Consider the following 19597-nt stretch of genomic DNA (forward strand, 5'->3'; position numbering starts at 1 on the left):
TGATTGATTGATTGATTGATTGATAGACTTTATTAATCCTCTTATTCAGGGGAAATTCTGATGTCCTTGCAGCACACTAATAAAAATACAACACAGTATTCATGAAGAAATTCAACACCAAAACATAAAAACATCCCCCCACAGTGATTCCCACTGTGGGGGAAGGCACAAAGTCCAGTCCCCATCCTCTTGTCCACCCAAAGTTGGAAGTCGGGCCTATTGAGGCCTCCACAGTCGCCGCCACGGCGCCCGATGTTCTCGCCGGGTGATGGTACTCCGGCGTCGGGAGAACCCCCAGCGGCTTGGGGTGCCAGGAACGGCCGCCTTCCCACCGGAGCCTGCGGCTTCCAAGCCAACAGACCACGCCAGACGGAGCTCCGCACACTGGTGATCTCGGCGAGATGTAGGTTCAACGTTGCAGCTGGCCGCTCCGCAGAACCGCGGCTCCACGATGTTTTCCTCGGCGGTACCAAGCATACTGGAGTCCCAGCGCGGCGACCCAGGAAAGGCATCGCCCGCTCCACGACAGCGCTCCAGCGCTGCGCCGCCGCCAAAGCCGATGTTCTGCGCCGCCGCCAACGCCAATGTTCTGCGCCGCCGTCAAAGCCGATGTTCTGGCCAGGTCCTCTCAGGGAAACGTCGCTCCAGGACCCGCTGGTAGGCCGCGAGGACAGGTCGAGGACGCTGCTCGGAGGAAGGCAACCCCTCCGACCAGGTAGGGACTTAGAAAAACAGTTTCCCCCTTCCCCCCCACCACCCCCCACACATAAAAGATTTAGACCCCCTGACTGTACACTTAACAAACTAAAAATAATAAAAAAGAAGGGAAGAAAACGGACAGCTGCAGGACAGGCAGCCGTTCAGGACAGCGCCTCCTCCCAATAAATGGGTTCTTCTTCTTCTTTCGTGTGGCGTGCACAGCCTAAAGTTCTATTTGATCTTCTGTTTGTGCACGTCGAGTTGATTGCATTAGTCGAAACAGGGCAGACCACGTGGAGGTTGCAATCATCCACCCCCCAATAAGTGGCAATGCAATAGATGTCAGAGGTGGTCCATAAATTGGAAGGTCGCACTCTACAAACTTAACTGCAAATTCAAGGCCCACACTTTGGTGCTATGCTGAGGGAGTTTACCAGATGGAGGCCATCTTTGGATTGAGGAATTATCAGCTGGACATGAATTCATGGCACAATTTTGTGGAAAAGCAGCTTGAGAATTCCCAGAGGAAAAGGCTAGGCTTGTATTCACTGGAGTTTACAAAGATGAGGGGGGGGGGATCTTATAGAAACGAATAAAATTATAAAAGGACTGGACAAGCTAGATGCAGGAAAAATGTTCCCAATGTTGGGCGAGTCCAGAGCCAGGGGCCACAGTCTTAGAATAAAGGGAAGGCCATTTAAGACTGAGGTGAGAAAAAACTTTTTCACCCAGAGAGTTGTGAATTTGTGGAATTCCCTGCCACAGAGGGCAGTGGAGGCCAAGTCACTGGATGGATTTAAGAGAGTTAGATAGAGCTCTTGGGGCTAGTGGAGTCAAGGGATATGGGGAGAAGGCAGGCATGGGTAATTGATTGGGGGCGATCAGCCATGATCACAATGAATGGCGGTGCTGGCTCGAAGGGCCGAATGGCCTCCTCCTGCACCTATTTTCTATGTATCTCTATGCCTTTATCATAAGTATAGCACCTCTGCCAGAGCAGAACTCCATCCACACCATCATCCTAAATACTGGGCATAAATTCCTAGAATGGGTCTTGAACTCACAGCATCCTCACTCAGAACCAAGATCGTAACCAGTGAGTCACGGCTGACACCTGCCATGTTACGGTTAGTGGGATCTCGCTGCATATGAAATTATCATAGAAGGGTCTCGACCTGAAACGTCGCCCATTCCTTCGCTCCATAGATGCTGCCTCACCCGCTGAGTTTCTCCAGCATTTTTGTCTATCTTCGATTGTTCCAGCATCTGCAGTTCCTTCATAAACATAACATTTCCAACAGCACAGTGGCGCAGCTGGTAGAGCTGCTGCCTCACAGCACCGAAGACCCAGGTTTGATCCTGACCTTCGGTATTGTCCGTGTGGAGTTTGCACGTTCTCCCTGTGACAGCATGGGTTTCCTCCGGGTGCTCCAGTTTCCTCCCACATCCCAAAGATGTGGAAGTTTGAAGGTTAATTGGCCACTGTAAATTGCCCCTGGTGTGTAGGGAGTGTATGAGAGAGTGGGATAACATAGAACTAGTATGAACGGGCGATCAATGGACGATGTGGACTCGGTGGACTGAGGAACCAGTTTCCAAACTGCATCCCTGAAACTAATAACAACAATGCTGAATATGCTCAAAAAACATTTTATTTACAGCAGGGTTTGGCAACCTTGTTCTGCATAGGGGCCGAGACTTCGCATGTCTGTGAGCAGATGGCGGGCCACATCTGTCACGTGTACACATGGATCCCGCCCCGGATGGCAGGCATCAAATCACGTGTTCACAGAAGGTAGACAAAAATGCTGGAGAAACTCAGCGGGTGAGGCAGCCTCATGCAATCCTTGCATGTCTCACCCGCTGAGTTTCTCCAGTATTTTTGTCTACCTTCGATTTTTCCAGCATCTGCAGTTCTTTCTTAAACGTGTTCACAGAAGGTGCGGGGGCGTGCTGGCGGCTTTGCGCAGGATGCGGTACAGCCAGAGCTTGGCCGCGCTCAGAGCGGGCTGGATGAATACGGGAAACAAAATCTGCCTGCGGGCCGGATGATTTTGGCTTCCGGGCCGCATTCGGCCCGGGGGCCGTAGCTTGCCGATCCCTGTAAAGTAAAGTGGCTTTAAGATATCCTGTGGTCATAAAAGGAGTTCTGTAAATAGAAGGCCCTTCTGTTGCATGTTTACCAGTACCTACAATATACAAGTTTCCTCCCATATGCATTTCCTTCCTATTAATACTGGCAATCTGGAAATGACTAAATTGTTGTAAGCAATTGGGAGATGCGGCAGATTTTACGAACAGATTTCATGGCTTAGTACACGAAAATAAAATGCAACCTTGCAACTGTAGTATGAAGAACAGGGAGATCTAACAAATGTTCAAACACTTATAGAGGGGGCAGAAACATCCCTGGAGCCTGACATGTCAGAACAGGGCAGCTGGGAAAAAAACAAAATTCTTGCTTTTGCTAAAGGACTTGATGGATCCTGTGGCGTGGATCCCTGAGCAGATGCGCAGCTCGTCGGGCGAAATGCCTCTTCACCAGAACTCACCAACACCTGGCATGGCAGGAGGTGAGAGGGGCCCTCCCAGTCAAATCTCCTGTCAGAATCTTACTACCAATGCAAGTTGCCCTTGGGACGGCTGCTACAGAGAGGACACAGTTGCCCACCTCTTCGCAAAGTGTGGATTTGTGAAGAGTCTGGAGAATGATGTCATGGTTTATCCTGAACAACTCCGTAACAGAGGACTCTCTGATTTATGGACTGTTCCTTGGGACGCATTCGGTGATAGATGCTCGTTGGTCTGCCCAAAACTTGTTGATCACCCAGAGGAGCGGGATGTCTGTCAGGGAACGTTGCAGACTGGCCCATGTAGTGCGTGTTGAGAGACTCGCTGAAGTTTGGTGCAGCCAACATCGAGGCTCTGTGGGGGAGAACCACAGTCTAGGGCTCTTCCATGGCGGAACATGGAGGGGAGGGGGAATTTGCAGGGTATGATGAAAGCAAGCCTCAAACAAAGGAAGGGATATCACTCCAGGGAGCTACATGAGTAGCTAGCATGATTGGTACGAATGAATGTATGAACGTCGAGAATGTCAGAAGAATTTTTGAACTGTTCTTGTTTTGTATATCTTTTTTTATTACTCTGAATAAAGTTTATTTTTGAAAGAAAATATATTACAAATTTTGTTTCCATGCATGTATTTTCATTAATTTATACTTTTCTTCCACGCACATGCCAGAAGTAGGTTGATGTATTTATCCATCCCCCAGTGTTACTTGCAGGAGATGCAAGTCTTTCTGTATAGAGGTGATCTGTAGATGCTGGTTTAAACCGAAGCCAGACACAAAATGCTGGAGTAAGTCAGTGTAGACAAAAATTGCTGGAGAAACTCAGCAGGTGAGGCAGCATCTATGGAGAAACAGAATAGGTGACATTTCGATCAAGACGGGTTTGAAGAAGGGTCTCAAACCAAAACGTCACCTATTCTTTTGCTCCAGATATGGTGCCTGACCCGCTGAGTTACTTCAGCATTTTGTGTCTGTCTGCGATTTTTTCCCCTTGCTAACCTAACAGCAAAGATTACTGATGGTGAGTTTGTACAGAGTGAGGGAGGGAAAGGGAGGGGGGAGATGGGAGGGAAGAGAGAGGGAGGGAGGCAGGGTGAGAGAGGCAGGGAAGGGGGGAGGCAGGGAGAGGGGGGAGGCAGGGAGAGGGGGGAGGCAGGGAGAGGGGGGAAGGAGGCAGGCAGGGAGGGAGGGAGAGGGGGGAGGAGAGGGAGGGGGAGGGGGAGAGGGAGAGAGAGAGGGGGGAGAGGGGGAGGAGGGGAGGGGGGAGGGAGATGGGGAGGGTGGGGGGGAGGAGAGGGGGGGGCGAGAGGAAAGGGAGAGGGTGGGGAGGAGGGAGGTGGGGAGGGTGGGGGGAGGAGTGAGAAGGGGAAGAGAGAGAGGGTGGGAGGGAAGACAGAGAGAGAGGCAGGGGGAGGCAGGGAGAGGGGGAGGGAGGAGGGAAAGGGGAGAGAGTGGAGAGAGAGGGGGAGAGAGAGAGAGAGGGAGAGGAGAGGGAGGGGAGGGGAGGGGGAGGAGGTAGAGGTGAGGAGGTAGAGGTGAGGGGGGAGGGGTGAGGGGTGAGGGGGAGGAGAGGAGGGTGAGGGGTGAGTTGGGGGAGGGGAGAGAGGGGAGAGAGGGGAGGGGGAGCGAGGAGGAGGGGGGGAGGGTGAGGGGTGAGTTGGGGAGGGGAGAGAGGGGAGGAGGAGGAGGGGGGAGGGTGAGTTGGGGGAGGGGAGAGAGGGGAGGAGGAGGAGGGGGGGAGGGTGAGTTGGGGGAGGGGAGAGAGGGGAGGGCGGAGGGGAGGGAGGGTGAGGGGTGAGTTGGGGGAGCGGGAGCGAGGACGAGGGGGGGGAGGGTGAGGGGTGAGTTGGGGGAGGGGTGAGTTGGGGGAGGGGGCGGGGAAGGCCAAGGCCCAGGGAGTTCAATGTCAACGCGGTCATACCCAAAGATCTTTGGTCGCACCTGCAAACAACGCACCCCGTGACCCACAGGCTCCGCGTCCCGCCCACTTCCGGCTGCGCTTTCCTTTACAAATATGGCGACCAAATCGCCGGCAGCATTCGTGCCATCCGGCTTCAGCGGAGTTCTTGCGCTTCCACTGGCCCGCAGAAGTGGATGTGTGGGTGTGGGGAGTAAGGGCGCGGCCACTCTGCCCCTCGGTCCCTCGGCTGCAGTGAAGGCCCAGGGGCCGCGCGGCGATGTCCCCCCCAAAAGCCGAGGCCGCGGAGGCGCCTGGGAGTCGGTCTCCAGGAAGTGACGTCGGGCCGGAGCTGTGGCGGCGTGAGCGAGGTGAGTGGGGCCGGGGGACAGACACAGGGGCTCATGTTCACAAGTGATAGGAGCAGTCAGGCCATTCGGCCTTACTAGTCTACACCCGCCGTTTAATCGTTGCTAATCTATCTCTCCCTCCTAACCCCATTCTCCTGCCTTCTCCCCATGAACCCTGACACCGGTACTAAACCAGAATCTATCAATCTCTGCCTTAAATATATCCACTGACTTGTCCTCCACAGCCGTCTGTGGCAAAGAATTCCACACATTCACCACCCTCTGATTCAAGAAATTCATTATCTCTTCCCTAAAGGAACGTCTTAACTGTTTAAGGATAAGAGGGAAGTCTTTTTGGACCGAGATGAGAAAAACATTTTTCACACAGAGAGTGGTGAATCTCTGGAATTCTCTGCCACAGAAGGTAGTTGAGGCCAGTGCATTGGCTATATTTAAGAGGGAGTTAGATGTGGCCCTTGTGGCTAAAAGTATCAGGGGGTATGGAGAGAAGGCAGGTACAGGATACTGAGTTGGATGATCAGCCATGATCATATTGAATGGCGGTGCAGGCTCGAAGGGCCGAATGGCCTACTCCTGCACCTAATTTCTATGTCCTTTTATTCTGAGGCTGTGACCTCTGGTCCTAGACTCTCCCACTAGTGGAAACATCCTCTCCACATCCACTCTTTCACTGTTAGGTAAGTTTCAATGAGGTCCCCCCCCCCCCCTCCTCATTCTTCTAAACTTCAGCAAGTACTGGCCCAGTACACTCCGTCAAACACTCATCATTAGCCCACGCATTCCTGGGATCATCCTTCTATCATCACTCTATCAGTGCCTTTGGTAACACAAAAGCATAGCGACATTGTGATACTTTGCATGTTTGGATCTTATGAAAGCTCTGGATAAGTTTCCACATAGGACGTTGGTCAACAAATTACGGGATGGGTAGGAAGGAGCTGGGTTACATTGAAGATAAACATAAAATGCTGGAGTAACTCAGCAGGACAGGTAGCATCTCTGGAAAGAAGGAATGGCCGATATTTTGGGTTAAGACCCTTCTTAAGACTATCTGAAGAAGGGTCTCAACCTGAAAAGTCATCCATTGCCTCTCTTATTCTTGCATTTTGTGTCAAAATTGGACTATCTTTGAACAGACTTTGCTGGCTTTACCTTGCACTGAACGTTATACCCTTATCATGTGTTGGTACACTGTGAATGGCTCGATTGTGATCATGTATTTTCTTTCCGCTGACTGGCTAGCAAGCAACTAAAGATTTTCACTGCACCTCGGTACACGTGACAATAAAATGAACTGAAGTTAAGGAATAAAGTTGGGGGCAATGCACTGACGTGAATTCATTATTGATCAGGAAGCAAAGAGTGGGAATAGAGATGTTTCTGAGGCCTGTGTATGAATTCTTATAATCACTAAGAATGGCCAAGCAACCCATCCTATCTTCCCCCTATCATCCCACCATCCTATCCATATCAGTTCCCAACAGAGTGATCTACCTCATCAGTCCCATTATCCCACAACTTATTGTCACATGCCCAACTGCACTCATTTGCCACTTGCATATATTAAGAGTATACATTTACAGTATACATTTAAACGATTGACACATCTTTGAGATGATGGAATGAAAGTCGAACACCTTTCAGGGATTTGTTCTTGGGCCTAAGCTATTTGCAATCCATATCAACGATTTGCCTGAGGATGTCAAATTTCCAGCGATAGTCACAAAACCCTGGTGTAACTCACTGGGTCGGGCAGCATCTCCGGAGAAAAGGAATAGTTGACGTTTCGGGTCGGGACACTTCAGACTGCGAGTCAGGGTGAGAGGGCAACTAGAGGTATGAAAAGGTACAGAACAAATCATACAATTTCCAAGGTAGATAAACATGCTGGAGAAACTCGGTGGGTGAGACAGCATCTATGGAGCAAAGGAAATAGGCAACGTTTCGGGTCGAGACCCTTCTCCATGTCAAATTTCCACGTTTGCTGATGACACATCTAGTCAAGATTGTGAGAAACTTGATTTTAAGAAGATATGGACAAGCTGATCCCGTGGGCAAGAAGGTGGCACATGGAATGTTGTATGAAAATCTGAAATTATCTACTTTGTTACACAAAACAGATAAGTGGAATAGCTTTGAAATGGTATTGGATTGCATAATGTGTATGGGACTGAAGTCCACATTCAGGTTGAGCAGGTGATCAGCAAGGCAAATGTTATGTTAACATATGCTAGAGGATGTTTGGTACAAGATTACGCAATTACACCTGGCCTTGATGATTTTTCACCAGGAGTTATTCATTTTGTCCCCTTGCCTAAAGAGGATGTACTAGCCATAGAGGGAGTGCAATGAGGATTCAGTAGTATAATTCCATGGATGTCAGTTTTGCTGTGTGAGGAGAGATTGCATAGACTAGGCTTGAATTATTTTAGATTTAGTGGAATGAGAGAAGATCCGACTGAAAATTTGCATCTGGCCTTGAGGAGTGAGTGCAGTAAGTATGTTTTCCCTTAGCCAAGGAGCATAGAACCAGGGGTTACAATTTCAAAATACAATGTAGGCCATTTAGGACTGAGGCGAGGGGAAATGTCTTCTTGAAGAGCATGATAAATCTTTGCATTCCCCACTCTGCAATTGTGCATGGCTTTGAAGGCTCAAATATTTAGTTTAGAGATACAGTGTGGAAACAGGCCTTTCGGCCCACCGAGTCATAAGGGATAGGAGTAGAATTATGCCATTCGGCCCATCGAGTCTACTCTGCCATTCAATCATGGCTGATCTGTCTCTCCCTCCTGGCCTTTCCCCATAATCTCTGACACCTGTACTAATCAAGAATCTATCTATCTCTGCCTTATCAATATCCACTGACTTGGCCTCCCCAGCCTTCTGTGGCAAAGAATTTCACAGATTCACCTCCCTTTGACTAAAGAGATTCCTCCTCATCTCCTTCCCAAAAGAATGTCCTTTCATTCTGAGGCTATGACCTCTAGACCTAGACTCCCACACTAGTGGAAACATCCTCTCCACATCCACTCTATCCAAGCCTTTTACTATTCTGTATGTTTCAATGAGGCCCTCATTCTTCTAAACTCGAGTGAGTACAGGCCCAGATCTGGATCTCATTCCCGCCCTGGTAGATATCAGTGATATGGGAACCACAAGGAACTGCAAATGCTGGAACCTTGAGTAAAACACCCAAGAGCTGGAGGAACTCAATGGGTCGGACAGAAATTTGTGGAGAGAAATTTTGGGTCAGCACCCATCTTCAGACTGACCTTAAACAATATCGGTCGTATGATGGGAGTGATCTGAATGGCTCTGGTTGTACTTTTTTCCTACCTCTTTAGCAATGCAATAACTCAATGATACTTAATTGTTACCTGTACCTAGGTACAGTGAAATGCTTTGTTGCGCATACAACCAGTAAAGTCCTGTAACAGACCTCACCTAGGCAGTACACAAGTGGTGCCATGTTTTTCCGTCGACAAAGTTGCAAAAGTTCACCAGATGGTCCTATCCCCCCCCCCCCCCCTCGGCAGGATCTCTCCTTCATAAGCATTCAATGACCTTAAAAATACGAGTAGAATATTCATCTCGCAAACATCTTATTTTCATTTTGATCACAGTTAAGCCTGATGATTTTGTGTTTCCATGTGAGCCCAGGATGCCGACCGTGAGGCTGTTGTTGGCTCTTCTTTCTCAACTGACTCTTAAACCTCAGCTAAGTGAGTGCAGAGCTCAGTAGGAGATTTTCTTGGTCTGCCCATGCAGCACAACCGATATGTAACACCAACCATGATCGATCATATTATTCGATAAACCTCAAGAGGCTAAAGCTTGCCGACTAGTGAAAGGCCTGGATAGAGTGGTTGTGTTTTCACAAGTGGGAGAGAGCAGGACCTTGGAATAAAAGGGACGTACCTTTAGAAAGGAGATGAGGAGGAATTTCTTTCATCGGAGGGTGGTGACTCCGTGGAATCGTTGTCACAATCATTGTGGCCAAGGGGGCCAAGTCATTGGGTATTTTTAAAGCAGAGATTGGCAAGTTCTTGGTTAGCAAAGGTGTCAAAGGCAGGAGAATGGGGTTGGGAGTGAAGTTAGATCAGCCAGGATTGAAAGAAGGACTAGATGTGATGGGTTGAATGGCCTGATTCTGCTCCTATGATTTAGGAGCTTATGCATGACCTTCTGGTCCTGTATTTATAAATGAGGTGAGTTGGTTGCACTTTGTTAATTGAAGGCTGTTGCTTTAATGTATTTGCCTTTGCACTTCATAAAGCGAGTGGTTTGCATTTGCAGATGGCACATAGGCATTTGCTGAGAAGGCTGCTATCAGTGACCCTTCGGCAGGCCACCTGGCCACTACGATCTCCATCCTCAGCACACCTTCCAGCCTTGACCTCCCTTTGCTGGCATGGCACCGAGCCTCCCTTTCACAACCGAGCCAGCCTTGCCACCGCCAGAAGATTTTGTACAAATCCTAGTTGTGATGTTTCCTTCAACGTACAGAGCCCAGCAGACTTCACTAACCGAGTTATCAACAGTGCCAAACCAGTCGTGGTGAATTTCCATGCAAGGTGAGTTAATGCTGTTGGTTTCATTCTTTGTTGGAACTGTCTCCAACTGTTATAATAATTATTTTACCTTTATACGATGGAACGGACTTGACGACAAACATTGAAATTCTTTGCAGCCAGATTTTGTTTTGCTTTTTTTTCTAGTTTAGGGAGGTTTTTTTTTTTTTCCTTTTTTTTCTTTTTTCTTCTTTTTATCTTTTTGTTTTTATATATACAAGTTCTCTTTTAAACACTTAACTATATTTACATGGAGACCGGGAGGTCTATATTCAATGTGTATTTTGACACTGGACTCGTATTTGGGTTATACCTGTTATTAAAGTAACCCTGATCCCTATGTATCAATGTAATTGTTGTGTTTATCATTATTTTATTGTTGTCTTGTTTTTGTTTTGAAAAAAAAAGAATAAAAAGATTTTAAAAGAAAGAAAGGATTTCTCACAGCCACAGCCTTGCTCCAAGCCAAACTCATTTGCATTTGGATCAGGGTTAGTGCTTTGACTAGGAAGGAACTGCAGATGCTAGTTTACGCCCATGATAGACACAAAATGCTGGAGTAACTCAGCGGGACAGGCAGCATCTCTGGAGAAAAGGAATGGGTGACGTTTCGGGTTGAGACCCTTCTTCAGATTAGAGTCAGGGGAAAGGGACTTTGCTCCAGTCTGTAAAAGGGTCTCGACCCGAAACATCACCCATTCCTTCTCTCCAGAGATGCTGCCTATCCTGCTGAGTTACTCCAGCTTTTTGTGTCGATTTTAGGATTAGGGTTCTATTGCATTGTTCTCTTTAAAATACAGTGACTCTTTTAATGCAGAACACATATCAATCCTGAGGCTTCTTAGCCAGTTGCTGGGAGAACATTCCAAAACAAAAACTTGGACGTCAGGGTGGGACACATTGATGCCTTATGTAGTGACATGCCAGAAATGGTATTTTCCATCTTTTGAATAGTTTTATTTTACTTTCCAGTAGTCTTGCACAACATCACATGTTGTTGCAATTACTGGGTGATACTGGGAATGGGTCTTTGTTCTCTGCTTAAGATAACTGGTGCCAGATGAAATGGCAACAGGATCAAATTCATCAGATGCTTGCCCCCTTTGTTAAAGATGTGGGAGGAGTAATACATGGGCCAATGTTCCCATTTCTAATTTAAGGGAGAGGAATGGATAAACTGAATGCTAGGGATGGATAGAGTTTGAATCTTTCCCTGGTATAGTTCTTGTAGATTATCACTGCACCCCATTAGAGGCCTTGACATTATTTCTGAACTTTGATGCCCTGAACTAGATGTGTTATTTTTGCAGAGGCTCAACCAGTGATCCAAAAATCCCATCCAGTGTAAATCCCAATGTTGTTGGCAGGCGGTTGCATCTATGTACGTACACTAATTCCAGGTCAGAAAGAAGCCTTTTAGCTCAATTGATCCGTGCTACGATTTTGTCGTACAGCATGGAAACGGACCCTTTGGCTCAACACCTCTATGACCAAGATACCCTATTAGCCCAGTCTCCACCTCTTCCTTTCTTCTTCCCGCCCCCCCCCCAACCCCCACTTCAGTCTGAAGGGTCTCGACCCGAAGCGTCACCTATTTCCTTCGCTCCATAGATGCCGCCTCACCCGCTGAGTTTCTCCAGCATTTTTGTCTACCCCCATCTAAGCTTGTCTCTTTGCCTCCATTTTGTTCATATCCCTCTGAACCTTTCCTATCCATGTACTAGTTGATGTGTTTTTTTTTTTAATGTTGTTATTGTACCAGCCTCAACTACTGCCTCTGGCAGCTTGTTCCACATATCCACCAATCACTAAATCATCCCATTGCACCCATTCCTTCTCACTCCAGCCTACATTTTCTATCTTTCGCTACTGGGTGTGGACTTGACAGGTTTCCCTATTTAAATGCATTCTCCTGGTTAGGTTAAAGTAATAGTCCAATATTTACCATTGATGATGGAGCCAGAGCTGAGCATCTGAGGCTGCATTTGCCCTCTCACGTAGCCAGGTAATATCCAGTGGAAAAGAAGAGTGGGCAAATTCTGACAAGTATCCCTCGTTCAACATCACTTCAGCAGATAAAGTGCCTGCGGGACAGGCAGCATCCCTGGAGAGAAGGAATGGGTGATGTTTCGTGTGGAAACCCTTCTTCATAGTGCTGTTTGTAGGACCTTGTTGTCCCCAATTTGACTGTGCTTGACACAAAGGGTACTTTGGCTAAGAATGTGGTGCAGCGGTAGAGTTGCTGCTTTACAGCGCCGGAGACCCGGGTTCGATCCTGACTACGGTGGCTGTCTGTACAGAGTTTGTGTGTTCTTTCTCCGGGATCGCTGATTTGCTCCCACACTCCGAAGACGTGCAGGTTCGGAGGTTCATTGGCTTGGTATAATTGTAAATTGTACCCGAGTATGCGTGTGATAACGTTAGTGTGCGGGGATTGCTGGTAGGTGCGGACTCGTTGGGCCGAAGGGCCTGTTTCCGCGCTGCATCTCTAAACTAAACTAAATGTCTGTTTTTCCATTTCCCATGCAGTCACTTTGAGACTGCCAGGCAAGTGCATGCTTGTGAGTTGAAGGAATTTTTCCTGTGGACAATTAGTTCTGGAACTAGGCAAATAACTTGTCTGAACTCATTTGGCTTCTTGTGGTGCAGAGAAAAGGAAACAAACTTTGGCCACCCGAGTTAGAATAGGAGCCCTTATCCTTTATTAAAAGGTACCACCCTCTGCTATTTCCTGGATTCGCATCATTGTTCCCACATTAAAAGTGATATTGAGGAGTGCAGAATAATGTGTGAGAGACTTAAGGGCGTGTCCCACTTTCACGACCTAATTCACGCCCTTTTTTGCTCGTGGACATTTTTCATCAGGCTAGAAAAATGGCGTGACCTACTTGATGCCACGCGTACCTACGACTAGCATCACGGCCTACCTATCACCTCGTGACGACCATGCTGCGAGTATGAGTCAAGGGCAAACTCGGCAGAGGTCGCGAAAGTGGAACAGGCCCTTTAGAAACATCAACAGGGCAGAAGCACTGGGGCTGGAGAGGAGCAGTGGTTTGGTAAAACTAATTACTACTCTTGGCATGCCACCCATTGGTGTCATTCACTTCTTCCCATATTCTGTCCCATACACCGTTCTGTGGTCTTACCCTCCACCCTGCCCCCACATCCTTCAATCTGATGGAGAGCATGCCTTGCCTTGTCCCTTAGCCGATTAAATCCATGTCCACGCACGGATAAAGGCAAATTATCTGTTGACAGGGGAAGAAGCAGGACCCAGCTTTTGCACACACAAACACCACCTTCCTCTCTTCTCTTACATTGCAAAGAAACATTCTGACACATGCTTCCTTCAAGCTCTTGCATCTGTTTGAATGAACTATAACATCAACGAAGAGTGCTCACACGTTGTACAGGTTTTTAAAGCTCGAGTCCTGACTCGCCCAGTAGCTGCCTCTGACTCTGACTCTACAACCCGTCCACATACACCCCTTGGACCTGTTATTGACCTTCACTTCGGGCTCCAAGAAAGAATGAAGTGCGGTTTTCTTGTTGTAATGAGCAGTGTAGGTCCAACGAGTTTGAAATGGACACTGCACAAACACTGTGTTTGTAGTCAAGCCCTGCTTCCTGCAGATGATTTATGAGGTAAAGTGAATGCGACCATGAAGCTTCTCCCTTTAATTAGGAACACGTGTAATAATATGAGAGGGACATTTGCTTTGAATGTACTGATATTAAAACTGAACAGCGAAAAGAGAAGGTAGATTAAAACGCTGGAGAAACTCAGCGGATAAGGCACCATCTATGGAGCGAAGGAAATAGGCAACGTTGCGGGTTGAAACCCTTCTTCAGACTAGGTTTAGGATGTGGTCGTGGAGTTGGAGGGAAGGGGGAATCACAGAGGGGGGGCAGTGAGAGAGGAGGTTGTTAAACTGTCTTCGGAGGACAACTTCGGAGGACAACTTCTTCAAAGTAGGCATACCTTGAGGAGATTTCGCAGTGGAGTAGACAAAATGTTTAAGAAGGAACTGCAGATGCTGGAAAATCGAAGGTGGACAAAAACGCTGGAGAAACGCAGCGGGTGAGGCAGCATTTATGGAGCGAACGAAATAGGCAACGTTTCGGGTCAAAACCCTTCTTCAGAATGTAAAAGAGAATTTACATTTATATAAAGCATCTTTCAAACCTTGGGATACTCAAAATGACATATGACCTGTGAAATGTTTTTTTTTTAAAGTATATTAACCGGGGGTTGGTGTAGACAAGGTAACTTCCAAGTATTGAACGGGTAATTGTGTATAGACACAAAAAGCTAGAGTAACTCAGCGGGACAGACTGAAGAAGGGTCTCAACCCGAAACATCACCCATTCCTTCTCTCCAGAGATGCTGCCTGTCCCGCTGAGTCACTCCAGCTTTTTGTGTCTTTATCTTCGGTTAAACAGCATCTGCAGTTCCTTCGTACAGATGATTGTGCATGTAGTGATTGCTCGGGAATGAGATGGGCCTGTGTGCCAAGGATAAGACTTGTGCTCTGTTAAGTAGTACAGGGGTTGTTTGTTTAGTTTAGCTTAGAGATGCAGCATGGAAACAGGCCCTTCGGCCCACTGAGTCCACACCGACCAGCGATCCCAACACACTAACACTATCCCACACACGCTAGGGGCAATTTACATTTATACCAAACCAATTGACCTACAAACCTGTACGTCTTTGGAGTGTGGAAGGAAGATCTCGGAGAAAACGCTCGCAAGGTCACGGGGGTAATGTACAGACAAGCACCCGTAGTCAGGATCGAACCGGGGTCTCTCGCGATGTAAGGCAGTAGCTGTGCCACACGTGGGTTTATGCCCACTTGAGGAGGAGAATTGTTTAACATCTCCCGTAAAAGAAGGCACCTCTAAACTCGGTGATTCCTTCACCAGTCCCAGATTATGAGTTCAAATTTCTGGAGTAGACGTGCCACAGGCTTCAGACATGACGGGAATGTTCAACCCCTCGAGCCACAAACGCAGCAATTATAGATTAGGCGGTAGAGTTGCCGCCTCACAGCGAATGCAGCGCCGGAGACCCGGGTTCGATCCCGACTACGGGTGCTGTCTGTATGGAGTTTGTACGTTCCCCCCGTGACCTGCGTGGGGTTTTCTCCGGCTTCCTCCCACACTCCAAAGAGGTACAGATTTGTGGGCTAATTGGCTTGGCAAATGTGAAAATTGGCCCTAGTGGGTGTAGGATAGTGTAGGATGTGCGGGGATCGCTGGTCGGTGCGGACCCGGTGGGCTGAAGAGCCTGTTTCCATGCTATATCTCTAAACTAAACTAAACCCCAAGATCTTTGATAAAGATCTGCCTTCAGGAATGTCGGCAACTATCCCTGCAAACAGTGGTTAACATGTTGATGTCGGAGGCTGGAATGTTCTGCCACTGCTGCTGTTCACGTCCATTCAAGCTGAATAGCCAGCTGTACCGAGGAAGCGGGCAATTTTCTGGCGCTATCGCAATATGTTTCACTCGACTGAATGAGCAGCGAGAGATCTTTTCCTCTGAGGGCATTTATAGGTGAAAGAGGCGGTATTTTGCATTGATATAACAGATTACAAGTGGTTCCTACATGTTTGTTTGTAAATTAAAAAACTATGCAGCCACATTGTTTAAGAGGAATAAACAGGAAGTTTGAAGAAAAGCAGAGGAAGTAGTGATTCTTTTTGTTGTTGTGTGAAAATGTGAAGCAAATGGAAGCTGCCCCACCAGTAGGAACCAACTATTATAATAACTGACTATAATAATAATAATAATAATAATAAATAATAATAATAACTATTGTTATATTTAGTTATTATTATATTTATTATTATATTTAGATTTTGCGGACCACCAAGGCAAATTCCTTGTATGTTAATACTTGGCCAATAAACTGGTATCCAGATAGCGTGGTAAAGTATGGTACGGTAAGCCTGTAATAGACAATAGGTGCAGGAGTAGGCCATTTGGCCCTTCGAGCCAGCACCACCATTCAATGTGATCATGGCTGATCATCCCCAATCAGTACCCCGTTCCTGCCTTCTCCCCATATCCTCTGACTCTGCTATTTTTTAGAGCCCTATCTAGCTCTCTGTTGAAAGCATCCAGAGAACCTGCCTCCACCGCCCTCTGAGGCAGAGAATTCCACAGTTCTTCATAGGAAGGAACTCCAGATGCTGGTTTAAACCGAAGATAGACACAAAAAAGTTGGAGTAACTCAGCGGGACAGGCAGCATCTCTGGAGAGAAGGAATGGGTGACGCCCAGGGTCGAGTCCCGCTGATTACTCCAACTTTTTGTGTCCATCTTCCTTGGTAGGGCCGTTGAATATAATAGTCAGGAAGTCATGATCTAGCTCCATAAGACTTTGGTTGGGCTGCATTTGGAGTATTGTGTGCAGTTCCTTGTTGTCCCATTACAGGAAGGATGTGGAGGCTTTGGGGAGCATGCAGAAGAGGTTTTCCACATTGCTGCCGGGGGGGAAAGGGGAAGACAATGGGGGCCCAGCGTGGGGGAGACCACCCTGAAGAACAATGGGGAACTGGCGTGAGGGACGGTGGGAGAACAAAGGGGGACCTGGTGAGGGTTGGGGGGTTAGAATCCTAGCTTACAATCCTTTGCCCAGGGGATAAGTCTGTGTTTCTTTGTTCATTTGTTCCAGTGAAGCCGCTGTGCACACGGCAGCCAGACAACAGTCGCTTGTCTTTTTCATTTTGTTTTCACTTTTAATTTCAAGTTGTTTTTTTTTTTGTACTTTGAGTGTTGTGACTGTCGGCAGGCCAATTTCTCTCCGGGGATGAATAAAATGTTGATCTTATCTACAGTAGTCAGAACTTGTTTTCCCCCAGAGGGCGGTCACGGTGGCGCAGCGGTAGAGTTGCTGCCTTGCAATAAAATGCAGCGCCAGAGACCCGGGTTCGATCCCGACTACGGGCGCTGTCTGTACGGAGTTTGTACGTTCTCCCCTGCGTTGGTTTTCTCCGAGATCTTCGGTTTCCTCCCACATTCCAAAGACGTACAGGTTTGTAGGTTAATTGGCTTGATTAATTGGGTCGATAAATGTAAGAATTGTCCAGTATAAAAGTGTCCAACTTCCAGTATGGAAGTTCCTAGTGGGTGTAGGATGGTGTTAATGTGCGGGGATCGCTGGTCGGAAGGTACAAGGAAATGGCAAAGACCAGAGGGTATAGCTTCATGCTGAGAGAGGCTGGGTTTGAACGAGATGTACAGGGCAGATTTCTTTACACAGAGGGTAGTGAGTGCCCGGAACACGCAGAGTAACTGGGGTGGTGGTGGAGGCAGATATGTTTGCGTCATTGAAGAAGCTTTAAGATCAGTACGGATACACAGGAAATGGAGGGACGTAGTTTATGAGCAGGCCGATAGGATTAGTTTATCTTTGCACCATGTGTGGCACAGACATTGTTAACCGAAAGGACCTGTTCCTGTAGTGTTCTAGTATTATTAATAAAATGGGATTTATTAATCATCTCACAGTAAAGGATCCCCTAGGGAAGAGCATGATAGAATTTCAAACTCGGTCAAGTATGGAAAAGCACGCCAAAGCTCGCTTCCAAAAAATAACTGCAACTCCATTGGTAGACTCTGGAAATGGATTAAAAGGCAGAATGGTTGATCAGCATACTCTAACACTTGCTGAATTTTATCAAACACCTTCAGGAAGGTATATTCTAGTAACAGAGCAACTAATGCCCCTGTCCCACTTAGGAAACCTGAACGGAAACCTCTGGAGACTTTGCGCCCCACCCAAGGTTTCTGTGCGGTTCCCGGAGGTTGCAGGTGGTTGCCGGAGGTTGCAGGTAGTGGAAGCAGGTAGGGAGACTGACAGAAACCTCCGGGAACCGCACGGAAACCTTGGGCACAAATTGCTGGCGGTGACGTTTTGGGTCGGGACCCTTCTTCAGACTCCATATTCTCCAGAGCTGCTGAGTTACTCCAGTACTTTGTGTGCTTTTTGGGCAAACCAGCATCTTCAGTTCCTTGTTTCAACATATTAAACTAGAAGGATTCACTTTGAATGAATGAATAAGTTTATTTGCCAAGTTTTCACTTGCAATGAATTTACCTTGGTGCCTTTCTAAGGCTAATTAAGAAAGTTAGGATGGTATAAAATTGAAAAAGGTGTAAAATGTTGCAAATATTAGTTGCAGGCCAATGATTAAGATTTTTTTTAGAAAATGTCAAAGAATTACTAAAAATAAATAACAAAAAAATACATGAAATAAATTAGGGAATAATAATACAAAATAGATTCTACAGATAGGCAAAAATAGTAGCTAAAGTAAAGGTTGGCCCCTTACAGGATGAGACCTGGAAAACAATAATGGGAATGGAGAAAGTGTAGAGATGCTAAATAATTATTTTCAAGTCAAGAGAGTTTATTGTCATGTGTCCCAGATAGGACAATGAGATTCTTGCTTTGCTTCAGTGCAACAGAATATAGTAGGCATGATTACAGAACAGATCAGTGTGTCCATGCACCATTATATAAATATATACACACATGAATAAATAAACAGATAAAGTACAGATAATGGTCTATTAATGTTCACAGTTTTGTTTGAGTTGAGTTTAATAGCCTGATGGCTGTGGGGAAGTAGCTATTCCTGAACCTGGTCTTTGCAGTCCTCGGGCTCCTGTACCTTCTACCTGAAGGTAGCGGGGAGATGAGTGTGTGGCCAGGATGGTGTGGGTCCTTGATGATGCTGCCAGCCTTTTTGAGGCAGCGACTGCGATAGATCCCCTCAATGGTAGGGAGGTCAGAGCCGATGATGGACTGGGCAGTGTTTACTACTTTTAGTAGTCTTTTCCGCTCCTGGGCGCTCAAGTTGCCGAACCAAGCCACGATGCAACCGGTCAGCATGCTCTCTACTGTGCACCTGTAGAAGTTAGAGAGAGTCCTCCTTGACATACCGACTCTCCGTAATTTTCTCAGGAAGTAGAGGCGCTGATGTGCTCTTTTTATAATTGCATCCGTGTTCTCTGACTAGGAGAGAACACTGCTTTGTAGCAGATGTTGAAGGATCCAGGTATAAAGGCCTATGAAGGAGTGAACCAATAATCTACCATTTGGAGGAAATGTTATAAGGCAAATCTCAAGTTACAAAGGGTGCAGAGATGATTTCTGAGGATGTTGCCAGCACTCGGCCTATGGGTAGAGATTGAGCAGGCTGGGACTCTATTCCTTGGAGCGCAAGAGGATGATCTTTATAGAGATGTGCAAAATCATGAGAGGTGTAGACACACAGATTCTCATGCCCAGAGTAGGGGAATCAAGAAACAGAGGGCATAGGTTAAGGTGAGGAGAGAAAGATTTAATAGAAACCTGAGGGATAACACTTTTTACACAAAGGGTGGTGGGTGTATGGAACAAACTGCTGGAGGAGGTAGTTGAGATGGGTGTTATCGCAACGTTTAAGAGACATTTAGACACATGCATGGA

General features: G+C 47.1%; 1 protein-coding gene across 5 annotated transcripts in view; it reads left to right on the plus strand.

The window, feature by feature from the left end:
- Nucleotides 1-5398: 5398 nt before the first annotated feature.
- Nucleotides 5399-19597, plus strand: part of txn2 (thioredoxin 2) — a 33550-nt gene continuing 19351 nt past the window's right edge. For 4 of the 5 annotated variants that reach the window (XM_033013516.1, XM_033013517.1, XM_033013519.1 and 1 more), the window contains exons 1-2: nucleotides 5399-5540; nucleotides 9840-10117. In XM_033013516.1, coding sequence (XP_032869407.1) covers nucleotides 9840-10117 — 278 coding nt within the window. In that variant the 5' untranslated portion in view covers nucleotides 5399-5540. Of the gene's footprint in view, nucleotides 5541-9637; nucleotides 9752-9839; nucleotides 10118-19597 lie in introns of those variants that run through there. The other variant, XM_033013515.1, reaches the window with a different exon arrangement.

This window comes from Amblyraja radiata, chromosome 38 (genome assembly GCF_010909765.2).
Source record: "Amblyraja radiata isolate CabotCenter1 chromosome 38, sAmbRad1.1.pri, whole genome shotgun sequence".
Taxonomy (NCBI): Eukaryota; Metazoa; Chordata; class Chondrichthyes; order Rajiformes; family Rajidae; genus Amblyraja; species Amblyraja radiata.